This window comes from Ananas comosus, linkage group 9, assembly GCF_001540865.1.
Source record: "Ananas comosus cultivar F153 linkage group 9, ASM154086v1, whole genome shotgun sequence".
NCBI lineage: Eukaryota > Viridiplantae > Streptophyta > Magnoliopsida > Poales > Bromeliaceae > Ananas > Ananas comosus.
This window is the reverse complement of record NC_033629.1, coordinates 1,805,007-1,819,390: the sequence shown is the minus strand read 5'-3', so window position 1 is coordinate 1,819,390 and position 14,384 is coordinate 1,805,007. Positions and strand designations below refer to the sequence as shown.

At 36.3% G+C, this 14,384-nt stretch overlaps 4 protein-coding genes across 5 annotated transcripts; all 4 read left to right on the top strand.

The window, feature by feature from the left end:
- Positions 427-3,228, top strand: LOC109715465 (50S ribosomal protein HLP, mitochondrial). 2 transcript variants are annotated; one of them, XM_020240476.1, is made up of 4 exons: positions 427-564; positions 1,075-1,157; positions 2,048-2,148; positions 2,658-3,228. In XM_020240476.1, the coding sequence occupies exons 2-4, from the start codon at positions 1,124-1,126 to the stop codon at positions 3,030-3,032; spliced, it is 510 nt and encodes a 169-aa protein (XP_020096065.1). In that variant the 5' UTR covers positions 427-564; positions 1,075-1,123; the 3' UTR covers positions 3,033-3,228. The 2 variants fall into 2 exon arrangements, with proteins under 2 accessions (XP_020096065.1, XP_020096064.1); XM_020240475.1 differs by having other exon boundaries at positions 2,045-2,148.
- On the top strand, positions 3,481-4,446 carry LOC109715464 (transcription termination factor MTEF1, chloroplastic-like). The gene has a single exon (XM_020240474.1). It carries the CDS (start codon positions 3,519-3,521, stop codon positions 4,359-4,361), a length of 843 nt encoding a protein of 280 aa, XP_020096063.1. The 5' UTR covers positions 3,481-3,518; the 3' UTR covers positions 4,362-4,446.
- Positions 5,370-7,085, top strand: LOC109715463. Its single transcript, XM_020240473.1, has 3 exons — positions 5,370-5,652; positions 5,892-6,454; positions 6,551-7,085. The coding sequence occupies exons 1-3, from the start codon at positions 5,571-5,573 to the stop codon at positions 6,908-6,910; spliced, it is 1,005 nt and encodes a 334-aa protein (XP_020096062.1). The 5' UTR covers positions 5,370-5,570; the 3' UTR covers positions 6,911-7,085.
- Positions 8,332-9,162, top strand: LOC109715904 (non-specific lipid-transfer protein A-like). The gene is made up of 2 exons (XM_020241133.1): positions 8,332-8,700; positions 9,140-9,162. Exons 1-2 carry the CDS (start codon positions 8,354-8,356, stop codon positions 9,147-9,149), a joined length of 357 nt encoding a protein of 118 aa, XP_020096722.1. The 5' UTR covers positions 8,332-8,353; the 3' UTR covers positions 9,150-9,162.

The window sequence follows — 14,384 nt, the reverse complement described above, 5'->3', positions numbered from 1 at the left end:
ATTTTTATACCAAATAAGATATTTATAATAATTTACTATAAATATACATATGCGCTAGGTCCAGGCAATAGTTTACACCCGGTGGATAAGGAAACTTTTCAAGAGGGAGCCAAAATGAAACGTAACTGAAGTTTGAGGGCCTGTGGTGCAATTTACCCTTTGTCTTCTTTGACCCAAAATTTTCTTACTGTACTAGGCACGGGCTCCTTTCTTTTATGGGCTGAGTTGAGTCCAATAACGGCCTATATTTATCATATTTCACTAATGTTTAAGTGGGCCCGGCCCATGTTCGCTCGTTCGAACTTTAGTTAGGGATCTGGTTGGGCTCGGTTCCGATCAAAACCGTAACCCTCCAAAACCTCTCTCTCTCTCTCTCTCGCTCGCTCGCTCGCTCGCTCCACCGAACCCTCGTCTCCTCCTCCTCCGCCGCCCCTTTCCCACGCTCGGGTGAAACCTCTCTCTCTCTCTCTCTCTCTCGCTCGCTCGCTCGCTCCACCGAACCATCGTCTCCTCCTCCTCTGCCGCCCCTTTCCCACGCTCGGAGCTCACCCCTACTTCTCCAAGGTGCCCTCTCTATCTCTCTAAATTGTTCTATAACCGTACACGATGGAGTGCTCACCATGTGTTTGTTGATTTGACTCTGTATACTCCGTAGCTTCACGACTATAGATTCGTGTCATCAGTGAGCGATTCTCAGTTAGAAGTCATAATTATCGGCTTGTTTTGTTGCATTTGAGAGATTTACTGTGTTTCCTCATAATTTTTTGATTACTTGGCTGTATGCAGATGGTTACCGATCGCTCCTGCTATAAAAATTTCAATTTTTTTATGCACAAAGGATCTTGAGTTCCAGTTTATTCGAAGTATTGTTAATTCTTTTTCTTTATGTGTAAAAATTGGACAAAAAGACGCATTATTTAACTAGTCAACAACCATGGTGGAGAATTATCCTGTATTATCTTGCTCCACTTGTTATTTAGACCTTAAAAAAAAATAGAAAAGGAAAAAAAAAACATTGTATATTCCATGGTAGAATCACATGTTTGTGTGTGATTTGTTTAATTTTCTGAACAGGGGGAATTCGAAAAAACTACAACTGCACATAAAAAATTTGTTAGGGGAAATGGCTTCGCGTGTTACATCGAAATTATCTTCAGGTGTGTGCTGATAACCTGTGCTTGCTCTCATTTTAGTGAAGTTTCTAGATTATTGTGTGGTGATTTGTTTGTATTTTGTTATCTCTTGAACATCAAAATTAGTTGCAGCACTTAATACATATGCTCACAAAGTGTCAGTATAGAGGAGAAAAATCTGGATAACCAAAAAAAAGGGGAAAAAAAATGCTACTTTAACTTATCAGTAGGTAAAAAAAAAGGGATTATTACAGGTTGTATTGACAGTGTGCTAAGGAGGCGTCTTTGTCCTAAGAAGGAGAAATGCAAATGAAAATTCTCCAGCTGATACTTTGTTTTTTTCTTTTAATTTTTTTTTATCTAAGCTGATTAGGGAAACTATTTTACACCTTTTATGTAGTGTTTTCTCCCATCTTGCCATTAACTACTAGTGTATAGGTCTTTATGCTGTTAAATTGGTATTATACTCTACTTTTCGTCATTTGCAAGGTGCATAAGAAGGTGAACTTTATCATTTAGAGAACCATGCTTTTGGAGCCTGTGTTTCTCAAGTTGTAAAGTTATTTGAATCTTAAGGGGTTAGTTTGGAAAATCTCACAGCATATTCGGTTGTACAGCATATTAAGTTGTAAAGTCTAACGACAACTAGGCTGATCCTGTGAGAAGCTTGGGCGCAAGAAGCAACCTTCTTCACATGACGGTTGTTAGTGTTAGATGGGACCCTAGCAAGTCTAACGACTAAGGTGGTAATTGATGAAGATGGATTTCATTGGATAGTCGTAGTTTTTTCTCTTTTGTCTTTTGTTCCAATCTTAGTCACTTCATGTCTTATCAGAAAGAATGTTAAATATTATGCAAATGCTCTTTTTGATTGATATATAAAACATCATTGACATGTTTTGTCTTCATAGCAGGCCGTTTGCTGTTGGGGAGTCTCGGCAACAATCTATTGGGAGTAGCGAAAAGTTCTCAAGAGACAATAGCAGGGCAAAACTATGGCAATATATTGTCTCAGGTACTGTTTTTCCTTGTTTCATTTTACCAATTCCTTTCCCATTATTCTCTTGGTTGACTTTATAATGAATTAGTGGCATCTGGTTTAATTATGACCAGTGCCTTTTACCTTATTACTGACCAAGAGGACTGGATGAAACTTTGATGGATTGATAACTTATATTGGACAATATGGATAAACCACCATTTATCAGCACCGCCATTTATCAGCCAATTTACTGGAAAGATCATTCTAGATTTTCTGTTACTTGGAATACTTTTCACCATGTAACAAACGGTAGGAGAAAACAAGGAAATCATCCTCGAATATCCGCGAACTTTTCAAGAATTTAAAACAGCAAGAGGCGAGGTTTAGCTGTAAGAAGAGAACTCATTTAACAAATGGTTCATGAGCCAAAACAGACTGAAGCTAAAAAGCATTGAAAGAAATTTAATCAAGAAAACCATTATCTGTGCATGTTGTTAGCTACATTCAGATAGAATAAGAATTTTCTTATTGTTACATTTCAGCAACAAAGAACCTTCATTCAGATGAGGACCAACCTCAAAGTGGTGGACAACTCTGGCGCTAAGAGAGTCATGTGCATACAAGCATTGAAGGGTAAAAAAGGAGCAAGATTGGGGGACACCATAATTGCGTCTGTAAAAGAAGCACAACCTCGTGGTAAAGTGAAGAAAGGAGAGGTGGTGTACGGCGTGGTCGTGCGTGCTGCGATGCAGCGAGGTCGGTGCGATGGCAGCGAAATCAAGTTCGACGACAACGCAGTCGTTCTTGTTAACAAGCAAGGGGAGCCGATAGGTACTCGGGTTTTCGGGCCGGTCCCGCACGAACTCAGGAAAAAGAAGCATGTCAAGATCTTAGCTTTGGCCGAACACATAGCTTGAGATAAACCCAGTTTTAACAGCTATTGCAGTGCTTTCCCTTTGCAGTTCTTGTAACTGGATAATTTGTTGGCCAGTAGAGAGAACTAAATCATTGTTCCTATATATTGTTCCTTACCGAGAATCTAAGAACTTCTTTTGCTGTTTGTTGTTTCACTGATCTCAATAATAAGGTGTTGTTACATGGAATTGCACCTTCCATTGCTCCCTTTACATTTCAGAAATATTTTGAGAAGATTATGGTGTTAACGGAGAGACCGAAATTATTAGATTATTAGATTGCTCTTACTTATTTGACAACAATGATTGTACATATCATTGGTGCCACGTGTCGGTCTCGATTCCCAATAAAATCCTATCCACCAATGAGATCTCCCATATCTGCCACATCAGCAGCTCCAACAGATAAGCCATGATCCTACCCCAATTTGCATGCAATGCAAAGTGCAAACACTCCACCACCCATAACCCCCTCCCCCAACCGCCGCCATGTCCGCACTCAGCTCTCTATGCGCCGCCGCTGCCATGCCGAAACCGTCGGCCGTGACCCTCCGCGGGGCCGAATTCCCCCTCCCCTTCCCCGACATCCCGACACCGCTGAAAGAAAAGATCATCAGCCTGGAAGTGATGGGCGTGGACTCCGGCCGCGCCCTCTCCCTCAACCCGGCGCTCCGCACCGCCTCCCCCGCCTCCGTCCACGCCGTCGTCTCCTACCTCCAATCCAAGGGCCTCCTCTTCAAGGACCTCGCCCGCGTCCTCGGCATGTGCCCCTCCATCCTCACCGCCGACGTCCGCGCGCACCTCTCCCCCGTCTTCGCCTTCCTCTCCCGCGACCTCCGCATCCCCGGCCCCGACATCCGCCGTGTCGTCAACAAATGCCCGCGCCTCCTGACAGCCAGCGTGCGCGACCGCCTCCGGCCCAACCTCCTCTTCCTGCACCGCCTCGGCTTCACCGACCAAACCGCACTCGCCTACCGCGATCCCATACTCCTCGTCGCCAGCGTCGAGAACACGCTGATGCCGAAGCTCGACTACTTGGCGTCTCTCGGGCTCTCGCGCGACGAGGCGGCGGCGATGGTGCGGCGGTGCCCGGGCCTGTTCACGTTCAGCATAGAGAAGAACTTCAAGCCCAAGTACGAGTACTTTGCGCAGGCCATGGGGGGTAGTGCGGGGGAGCTTAAGGAGTTCCCGCAGTACTTTGCGTTTAGTTTGGAGAAGAGGATCAAGCCCAGGCATGTAAAGGTGGTGGCGAAGGGGGTGAAGATGCCCCTCGCGGTTTTGCTCAAGAGCACGGATGCGGAGTTTGAGGAGTTGCTAAGCAAAGGGTGTTAATTAATTACTCTTTTAATGTAACATGTAATAATAGTATAATTAGACCTGTACATTAATTTAATTTAATTTAATTTAATTTATGTTAGCAGTGAGCACCGCAAATTAAGAATTGTCGACGAATTGCGTACTCCTCCGACGTTAGAGCTGCTTCACTGTTATGAGTATAGAATTTCTTATATTCATAAATTATTTTCGATGATAAAGCTTTCGAATCGACGGTTTATTATGTTAAATATGATCCAAAGCATTTGAAACTTTTAAAAAATAATTTTTATAATTTTTTAAAATTATAATAAAATGTATTAAGTCGTCATTAAATAAACTGTTAAAATCGAACGACCATATTTAGAGAATCAGATGCTTCAATGTAAGATCGGAATTATTGATCTTTATCTAAATAATGAATTAAAAAAAATTTCTATCAAAAATTCAACCGATTTCGATTTTTTTTATACAGTTAAACTGGCAAGTATCTGGTGCCATCCGTTAAAAATTATCAATTTCGATATCTTTTGATGGTAAGGTAATGAATGATGTTGAAAAATTATGAAATTTAGTTTTCAGAAATTTGAAATGTTCTAAATCATTCTTAACAGTATGATTATGAATCGTTGAATCGGAAGCTCTATCATTAAAAACGATTTATAAGTACGAAAATGATTGTACTTATAAAAGTATAGTAGTGAAACTCATAAAAATATATGTAACACTATCTTTTATTTTCTGCGGTTTCATCTAAGAGGTCAGAGGTTCGAATTTCTGTTCGTGTGCTTCAAAAGTAACAGGATATCTTTTCATTACATCCCCTATTCAGACTCCACCCGGCTCGGCCCGGCCCGACCCGGCCCAAAACAGGTCCAGCACCTCCTCTTCGTGCACCAAAATTACTTAAATTAGCACCCTCTATTCCTCAAATTGTACACTAGCTATTCTTAGCATGACCGAAAAAGGATCTGGACCAAAAACATAAATAACTAAAAAAAAAAACCATTTTAATTCAATAGAGGGTGTAAAGAGAGATAGACAGAGGGAGAGGGAGAGGGGCTCTCTCTTATTCCTCTTTGATTTCTCTTTGCAATTGCAGAGAAATCCAAAATTTCCCTGTTTATTTGATATTCTTTTTATGATCATTCAAAATATTTCTCACAATTTCCTCTCTTTTGCATCAAAATTTGGATTCAGTTTAATATAGGAGATCATTGGGATAACATGAATAGAGTTCGTGCAAATTCGTCCCCCGAATTGACTCCCTCTAATAGGTTGGAGCAACATAATGATTCTCCTTTGGAAGGTAAATTTTAATTTTGTCTTTTATTGTTATATGTTTTGTTTAATTCAATATAATATTTAATGGTTGATTTTTTTATGATTATTATTGATTAGTTTAAAATTTGATATAACGAAGAACAATCAGAATATACAAATTTTTCATCGTTCAATATTTTTAATTTTTTGTTTTGATATTCCGTGCAAACTAGATCTTTTTTGCTTTTTATCGTAGTACTAGTACTACTGTTTTAATTCCTATAGGTGTCGCGGCAAATGTGAAACTACTTTACAAACTAGTCCAAGATCACTCCTACCCTTCCAAAGGTGCCGCCGCCGCCGACGATAGCCGGCGGCAGCACCGTGTCGCCGGAATCCTCACCCTCCTCGACGACATCAAATCCCGCGTCCACCAATCCAACCTCGCCGCACCCCACCACCACCACCACCGCGCCGCCGCCGAGCTCCGCCGGTGCAACACTGACCTACGCCGCAACGGCGGCAGTGGCGGCAGCGACAAGAAGCCGCAGCCGATGCCTTCAATGCCGCCGATGCCGCCGCAGGACCCGGCGGAGGAGGCGCAGCGGCTCCGGCGCGAGCTCTCGGCGACGATGGCGGCGAGGAAGAGCCTCGAGAGGATGTTCACGAGCCTCGGGAAGGAGAAGGAGATGATCGCTGCGGAGCTCGCGAGGAAGGTGCAAGAGCTCGACGACGCGGAGGAGGCGGTGGGCGACCTCCGGTCGCAGAATGAGAGGTTACTTGATAAGGTGAAGGTGTGCGTGGCAGAGCACAAGGCCGTGGCGAAAAGTGTCGGCGGTGATGCTCAGGTACGGTTAGTACATTTGCAGTTTACTACTCTTTTAGGAGGGCAGTAGCTCTTGTGTTTCTAAGTTTAAAATTTTGAACTTCAAATGATGTTTTAGAGGCACGAGACTCTGCTGGAGCGGAACACAGCGCTATCGGAGCAACTGCTAAGAACTCTAGATAGCTACCGGGCGATGAAGAGCAAACTGAAGGAGGCTCAGGAGGAGAACACAAGAATGGTATATAGAGCTGCGGAGATCGGCGGCGGTGTAAAGGCGGGAGTTGAGGGGATTCGCCGCTTGCGAGAAAAGATCGACTGCAATGGGGAGAGCGAGGAGATAGTCGGGATCACAGAAGAGCTCGACAAATTGGAGAGTTTGCTTCTCGGGCTACGGAAGAAGATCGCGATCGGTATCGGCGACGGAAAGAGAGCCGACGGGGCGACGAAGGGTTGTGGTTTAGTTGCAGAAAATGAGTAAAGCAAGAGAAAGAGAAGTCGAGTGTTATTTTCTCTATGTATTCAAAATTTTCTTTTTTTCTTTTTGGTGAGGGAATTAGTTCCCAATTTTCTCGCTTTGGAACTAATAACTAAAATAAGGTATCTTTTGTAAGAGAGAGAGAGATCAAAAGAAATTAGTATCAATTACGACATATTCGTTGCATTTAAACCGAGCTCGAATCCAATTCAAAAGTTTAAATTAACACGTGAATTTATGCTTACACATTGTCAAAACACTAGAATGGAAACGAGCCAAGCTTAAGCGAGCTTATCTTAGCTCAAGTTTAACTTAAAATTAATTTCGACCTTAAATATAACTTAAAATTAATTTCGACCTTAATAAGATTCATGCAACCTACAAATTTAAAACTATATTAAGTCTAAGACCTATTAGTATATATATGTATGTTAAATCAGAAAAAGAGAATTGATATTTTCAAAGCTAATTTTAATATTGTTAGAATAAAAAAATCTAATTTATACAATATATCTGTTCTGACAGTATTAAATTCTTTATCTTTTTTATAAGTATTTAATACAAGTTATACAACGAAAGAGAGAATTGATATATTCGAAGATACTTTTATTATTATCATAATAATAAAAAAAAAACTTATATTATGTCTAGATATAATTTATCTGTTCCGATAGTGTTAAATTTGGTTGCGAAAAATATTAAGTTCTGATTGAAAATTTTAAGCTAAATTATATAAAATTTCTCTGTCAAAATCCGATTTTTTATTTTTTTTTTCTGTCATTTAAAAACCTACACTTTACCCCCTTGTAAAATAAAAAATATTCACTTCGCCTCCTGCCGTTAGTAATCCGTTAGGGTTCCATTTATAAAATATTATTATATTTTTTTTATACCAAAAATGCCCTCAGCTTCCTCTCCTGTGATGAAGGGCAAAATGGTCATTTTATCATCAAAGTTTACACCGTACCCTCTGTGAACATTTTTCATTTATAAGGAAGTAAAATATAGGTTTTTAAATGACAGGGAGAAAAGTAAAAAATCGGATTTTGACAGAAAGATTTTCTGCAATTTAACTAAAAATTTATATAAAAAATTTGCCAAATGTTTCCCACTTCGCCGAAAAATTAATAAAAGCCTCAATGCGTGTCCTCGGCCCACATTGAGGCTCACCACGCATTGCACTCTCGCGGTGCCAACAAATAAAGCTAACACGTGAACCCCTCGTCATCTACGTAACTACGTTGCACCCTACGTATTATTTGTAAAAAAAAAAAAAAAAACTTTTACAATTTGTTTTTTTTTAAAAAATTCAAATTTTGTTTATAAATTTAATTCTGAATTTCCACTTTCATACCAAAGCCCCATATAAATGGGCCCTCGAACTTAGCCCGAGTCACCACATTCAGAAAACTAACCAAATTGCAGATAATAAAGATCACACAGATCATGAAAAGCACGTCGATCGCGGGAATACTCCTCTTGATGATGCTGTGGAATGTGTACATGGCAACGGAGGGTGTTCGAGCCATGTCGTGCGGGAACGTGAGCTTGAACTTGGGCACGTGCATGTACTACCTGGCGGGAATTGAACCCCGCCCGCCGTTCTCGTGCTGCGACGGCGTCCGCCACCTCAAGTCCCTGGCTGTGAGCACCGCCGACCGCCGCCTGGCGTGCCACTGCATGCGAGTCGCCGTCGACCGCTACACGGGCCTCCGGAACGATCTCTTCAAAACCCTCCCCGACGTGTGCTGCGCCTCGCTCTCCTTCTCCGTCGACCTCGAAAAATGTGATGAGTGAGTTACTTTCAACTTTGGCGTCCGTTTGGCTTTCTCCTACCTTTTACTTTTTATTGCAATGATCATAGTTGCTTAATATTAAATATAATGTTAAATATAATAATATTTAAATACCGTTCTCTATCAATTTAAATTTTTAAATAATACAACAGTTGTTTCGTATAATTTACATGATATCATATATTATTAATTTTCTTTCATTTAATTCAAATTCACATCATGAATTTAGCAGAAACTCTCGAGCCCAATCATGTAGGAGAGCGTTAAATATAAAAATATTTAAATACTGTTCTCTATCGGGTTAAATTTTTCTAATACAACGATTGTTTCGTACAATTTGCACCTAACAAATTATATGTTTTTTTAAGGAAGAAAATATTATTGTTGTGCATAGAATTGATTATTTATTTCTTTTTTGTTTCATGCTTTCATGCAGGATACCATAACTTGAAGAAGGGGTTTAATTACACATATAAAGGAAGAATATCTATGTATTAGATCTTCTCTTTATGTTTAATAAAAATGAAATACTATATATGTAAGTGAGTGAAAATGTTGAGGGGCTTTTTATAGGGAAATATATATATATATATAGAGCAGGGCTGCTGTGCTCTCAGGAGCACGGAGGCCTCCGTGCTCCTGAGCCGTTTTCAATGATGGAATTTTCGAATCGACGATCGGCTCCGTTAGACTTGATCTTGCGCATTTGAAGTTTCTAGAAAATAATTTTTGCGATTTTTCGATATCATTTACCTAGTGATCGAATGAATTCGAAATCTGTAATTTTAAATGGTTGATATCTGCCGTTTTCAATGTTTAACGGTGTAGAATTCTAAATAAGATGAAATTTTGATAGAAAATTCTTTATAACTATCTATAACAAGATCTATATTTCTGATCGAAAATTTTAGTGCTATATCACCGTACTTTTTATAAGATTTATTTTCAGGCTTAAAATTATTGATTTTGAATCCTTTCGATTGCTAGGTAAATGATATCGAAAATCGCAAAAAATTATTTTCTAGAAACTTTAAATACGCTAGATCAAGTTTAACGGAGCCGATCGTCGATTCGAAATCTCCATTCATCGAAAAACGGCTCAGAGAGTAGCGGAGGCCTCCGTGCTCCTGAGGAGCACAGCAGCCCTGCTCTAATATATATATATATATATAATATATACTATATAATATTATATATATATATAGTAGGAAATTATAACTTGGTGTTTCTTTATGGCTTAAGATATATTAAAAAATTAGACCTTCAAATTTTCAGATTTTGAATTTTTAGTTATCTTGAGGAGTATTCCAGCTACAAAATAACCAAATTTTATAATTTTTCTAAAAAAAATATTACATGGTGGTTGAAATACTTCAAAATTGGCAATTTTGAAATACATGAATGGAGTATGAGTTTGCTCATGTAACAGTGTCCAACAATTCAAAGCATGTGGGTTTTTGTTAAAACATTCTCAATTCTAAATTTTATTTTCACACAATATTATTTGATTTTGATCATTCATTTTATACCTACTCAGCATATTGTATGATAATTTTTAAAAAAATTGTGAAATTCAATTCTTAGGTAATTGAACAATTCTAGTATATAATAATTCATGTTAATATAAGATTCAAGAACAGTATATAATTTATGTTAATATAAATTTCAATCATCGATTGTTTCTAACGCTGCAGGTGGTACGTGACACTCCACTTCTTAGGGTTTATCTATCCTATTATTACTCTAGTTCTAATACGCTTAACTCTCTTAACCTTTTGAATCTAACTGCCGTTCATAATATTATAAATAGGTTAGCTCTATTATATCTTTATATATAAGATTATCTGGAGACTCACATAATAAAAAAATTTATAGTTGATGTTCGAGATCGCAAATTCAAAGTTTAGTTGTTTCTCATTTCTAATTAACTTTATTTTTAAAATAAAAATGAAATAGGTGGTATACCACCTTTCTCTTGAAAGAAAATATAAAATTCGATTGAACACAAATTTCGATGTGGATTAGATCAGCACATATCTTACATGCAATTATATTTTATGCTATTCATCAATTGCATCTTAGGCATTGGTTGTCATAAAATTCACTCATTTTTTATGATTAAAAACATAAGTCAAATATCATTATTAAAAGCAGTTTTTAATTTACACTAAGGCTTAGTTTGATATTGAAATCCATCTAACGTTATTGGATAAAATCAAGTTGAGGAAAAATAAAGCATATAGGGATATGCTTCTGCGTTCTCCGATGAGACTGTAGAAAATATATTATAATCGACTCATCGCAATATGCGGAACGCAATATTACGTACGAAAATAAATAAAATATTTTTTCAACGTATTTTTTTTACCACACTTAATGCAATCTCCTCGCAATCCCAAATCTCACTGTATCTGAATTATGTGTTAAATTGTCCACTTTTTTTTCCAATATTAAAGTATTATTACCAAAAGTGACATAAATGTACATGGAAGGAATGATAATCAATCGCATACAACTCATACAGGGTTGGGAGTACCCACACGTGTAAAAAGTCACCATCTATAAAGAAATATCTAGTAATAAAAAATATATAAATATAAAATATCTTTGATGCTTTACTCAATGGTCAATGGGCATTATAAACCACAAAAAGAAAAAAGAAAAAAGAAAAATAGTGAAAGAGCGTTTACATATTTTTTAAGATTAATTTTATATAGGTCCCTATAAATATAGTAAAATATAAATATATTTTTATAAAATTTAACTTCATATATTGTCCATACAAAAGTTCTATTATTTTCAAATATGTTCCATCCATTAGAAAAAATTAATTAACCATAAGTAAAATGATTAATTCTAATTAGTTAATGAGGCGAATTGACTTTTTATGATTTTTTAAAAAATATATTTATGATAACAAAAAGATCATTTTATTTATAAAATAAATAATATTTTAACGATAACAAAAAAGATAAATTTTAAAATTTTAAAATTTTTATAGTAACAAAAATATGAAAATTAAATTTTATAGAAATATATTTATAATTTATCATATTTGCAAAAGTAACCACTATGAAATTAATTCTATTTTTTAATACGTTCTTATCCGTCTAGTCCTTTCCTTTTCAGGCTAAGCATCAGCTTCCTTGACATTTTAATGACTAGCCAATTCCCTCTTTTGGATGTGGAATTTCGCTGGACCAAGTGCACCACGTCATCCAAAACACAACCATTTTTAAAAAATATAAATATAAATATAAATACACAGCATGTACACAATCTTATTAAAAAAAAAAAAATTAAAGATCGATGATTTAAGTTGTGCTACAATGTATTATTACAATTAACCATACCACAATTCACAATCTAATTTTTTAAGTTCATAAAATTTTTGCTCACAAAATGTTCTACCTAAAATAGAAATAATTGTAGGGTTAGACAAATATTAAGGTGTTATTTATTACATCTGTTATTTTAATTTTTGAAATTTAAGATTTTTTCGGTGGACCACGGTCTACGCAATAAGCTTTTCTCGGCGCCTCTACCGACACTACGCATGCTACGTGGCGCTTTTACCCGCACGCTACGTGTCGTAACCGTAGCTCTTAGTTAGATTTTTTTTTTTCTTTTTGTTTTTTAGTAGCAAAATTTTGAGGTGTCCCTTTCGTTGAAAGTGTAACTCAGAAACATTTAAAAAATAAAATTTAGATAAATATTAATTTTTTATTTTGTATTTATATAGGTTGAATTGAAGTTCTTCAAATTCTACTTATGGGTCATTATTTTATTTTTTTTGAAAATATTTTTTCACTATTTTTCATCTTGTCGAAGTCATTAAAATTATTTTGAAAAAAATTAAACTTCAATTGAAATTATGATGAATAAACAATAAAAATAGTAAACATTTATAACAACAAAAATTTCATCTCTCCACTTTTAGGAAAACAAATTTTAAACTCAAAAACGTTCCCACAACTAAGATATCACATTAAAAAAAAAAAAAATCTCATATCCAAAACCATCTCCACCAAATTATTATTCCAGAAATAAAAAAATCATGCTAAATGTAAAAAGTCGCTGCTTGTTCTGAATGTATAATCATATTTGATAATTAATACTTAACATTAAAATCCTAACAAATAAAAAAAGGTTAATTGCATACAGCTCTATGTAAATATATAGCGAGTTACAAATATTTTAGTACATAGTTTATTTTTTTATGTTATCTCTATAAAAATTTTTAATGTTTTCAAATATGTCTCTACCATTAGGATCTGTTAAAAAATTCAGTTAATCATAAATAAAATACTTAACCCTGATTAGTCATTTAGGTACATTGATATTTTTATCCCTCTTATATTATATCTCCTTCTTTCAATCAAAACTCTAGTAATGAGAACTTTTTTTCTTTTTTCTCTTCCTCTCTCTTCTTCATGCTAGTTTCGAACTCGTAACTAAAATTTCTCCATCTCCATTCATCAACGATGCGTATTACATCACCCATGTCAAACGCGCAGTGCTTTCCCATTCGGTTTATTTTGTGATTTTTTTTCTTATTTTGCTCAAAAAAAAAGGTTTAGAAAAAAAAAAGTGAGAGAAGATGTTGCAACAATAGTGGAGTAAGTTGGGTTTTAAAGAGAAATAAGATGATTATTGAAAATTTTTTGGGAGAATATTTCTGCATGATTATAGCAGTTGGGGCATTTAGAGGGATATATTTATGATAGCAAAATTGATATTTCACTTATCTACTGTTAAAAGATAAACAATCTTTTAACGACAACAAATCAGGGGAATAAATATAAATATCACTAAACATTTTTAGGAATAAGAGTTAAAAGTTGAACTTTGTGGAGATATATTTACAAATATTTACAGGAGCTGTATGCAATTAATCTAATAAAAATTTATGTATTTGTACACCCGGTGCAGGGGAATAATATACTGTAGTATACGTTTTTTTAGGAAAGTGAGTGTTTTTAAAAGGTAGAATTGAACAGCGTAGAAACCGTTGTGGGCTCGGCGCGGGGATCAATAACGATAGAAACGGCTCTGTCGGCAGCGAATAAAGACACGCCACGTGTCGGAGTAGGGGATTGTGACGTTACGGATCACGGTGGGCCCAGTGACAGCTTCGAATCACTGTACCTGATGGGGAGGACGTGAAATGACGCTTTTACCCCCCCCCCCCGCCCCCCAACCCCGGGGCCCCTGATGTCGACGAGTCTAATGACAAATGCCCTGCTAAGAACGTGGGCGGGTACGTGGTGATCCGCGTCCACGCCGCGTATCGCTCGACGAAAAAAAAATCTTTTTTTTTTTTTTTTTTTGTTGTTGTTGTCCAAAAAGGAGCAAAAATGCATACACATATTCTTTTCTATATATATATATATTATATATATCTTTATTATTGAGTCCCTACTTGTGGAATTACTTTTTGATCCAAAAGTCTAATTTTGGCATGATAAATTCCTCGAAATCGTGCTAGACTTTGCAATATTATTATTATTATTTTTATTTTCATATTATTATTACATGCATAAATTATTAATTATTATCCAATTTCACATATTATTTGAATATATTAATGCTTTTCATTGTATTCTAGTTTATAGTTTATATATTTTTTTAATTAATGGTAATATGCAGAGTAAATCACATGCTAACGAAATTAAAGTATA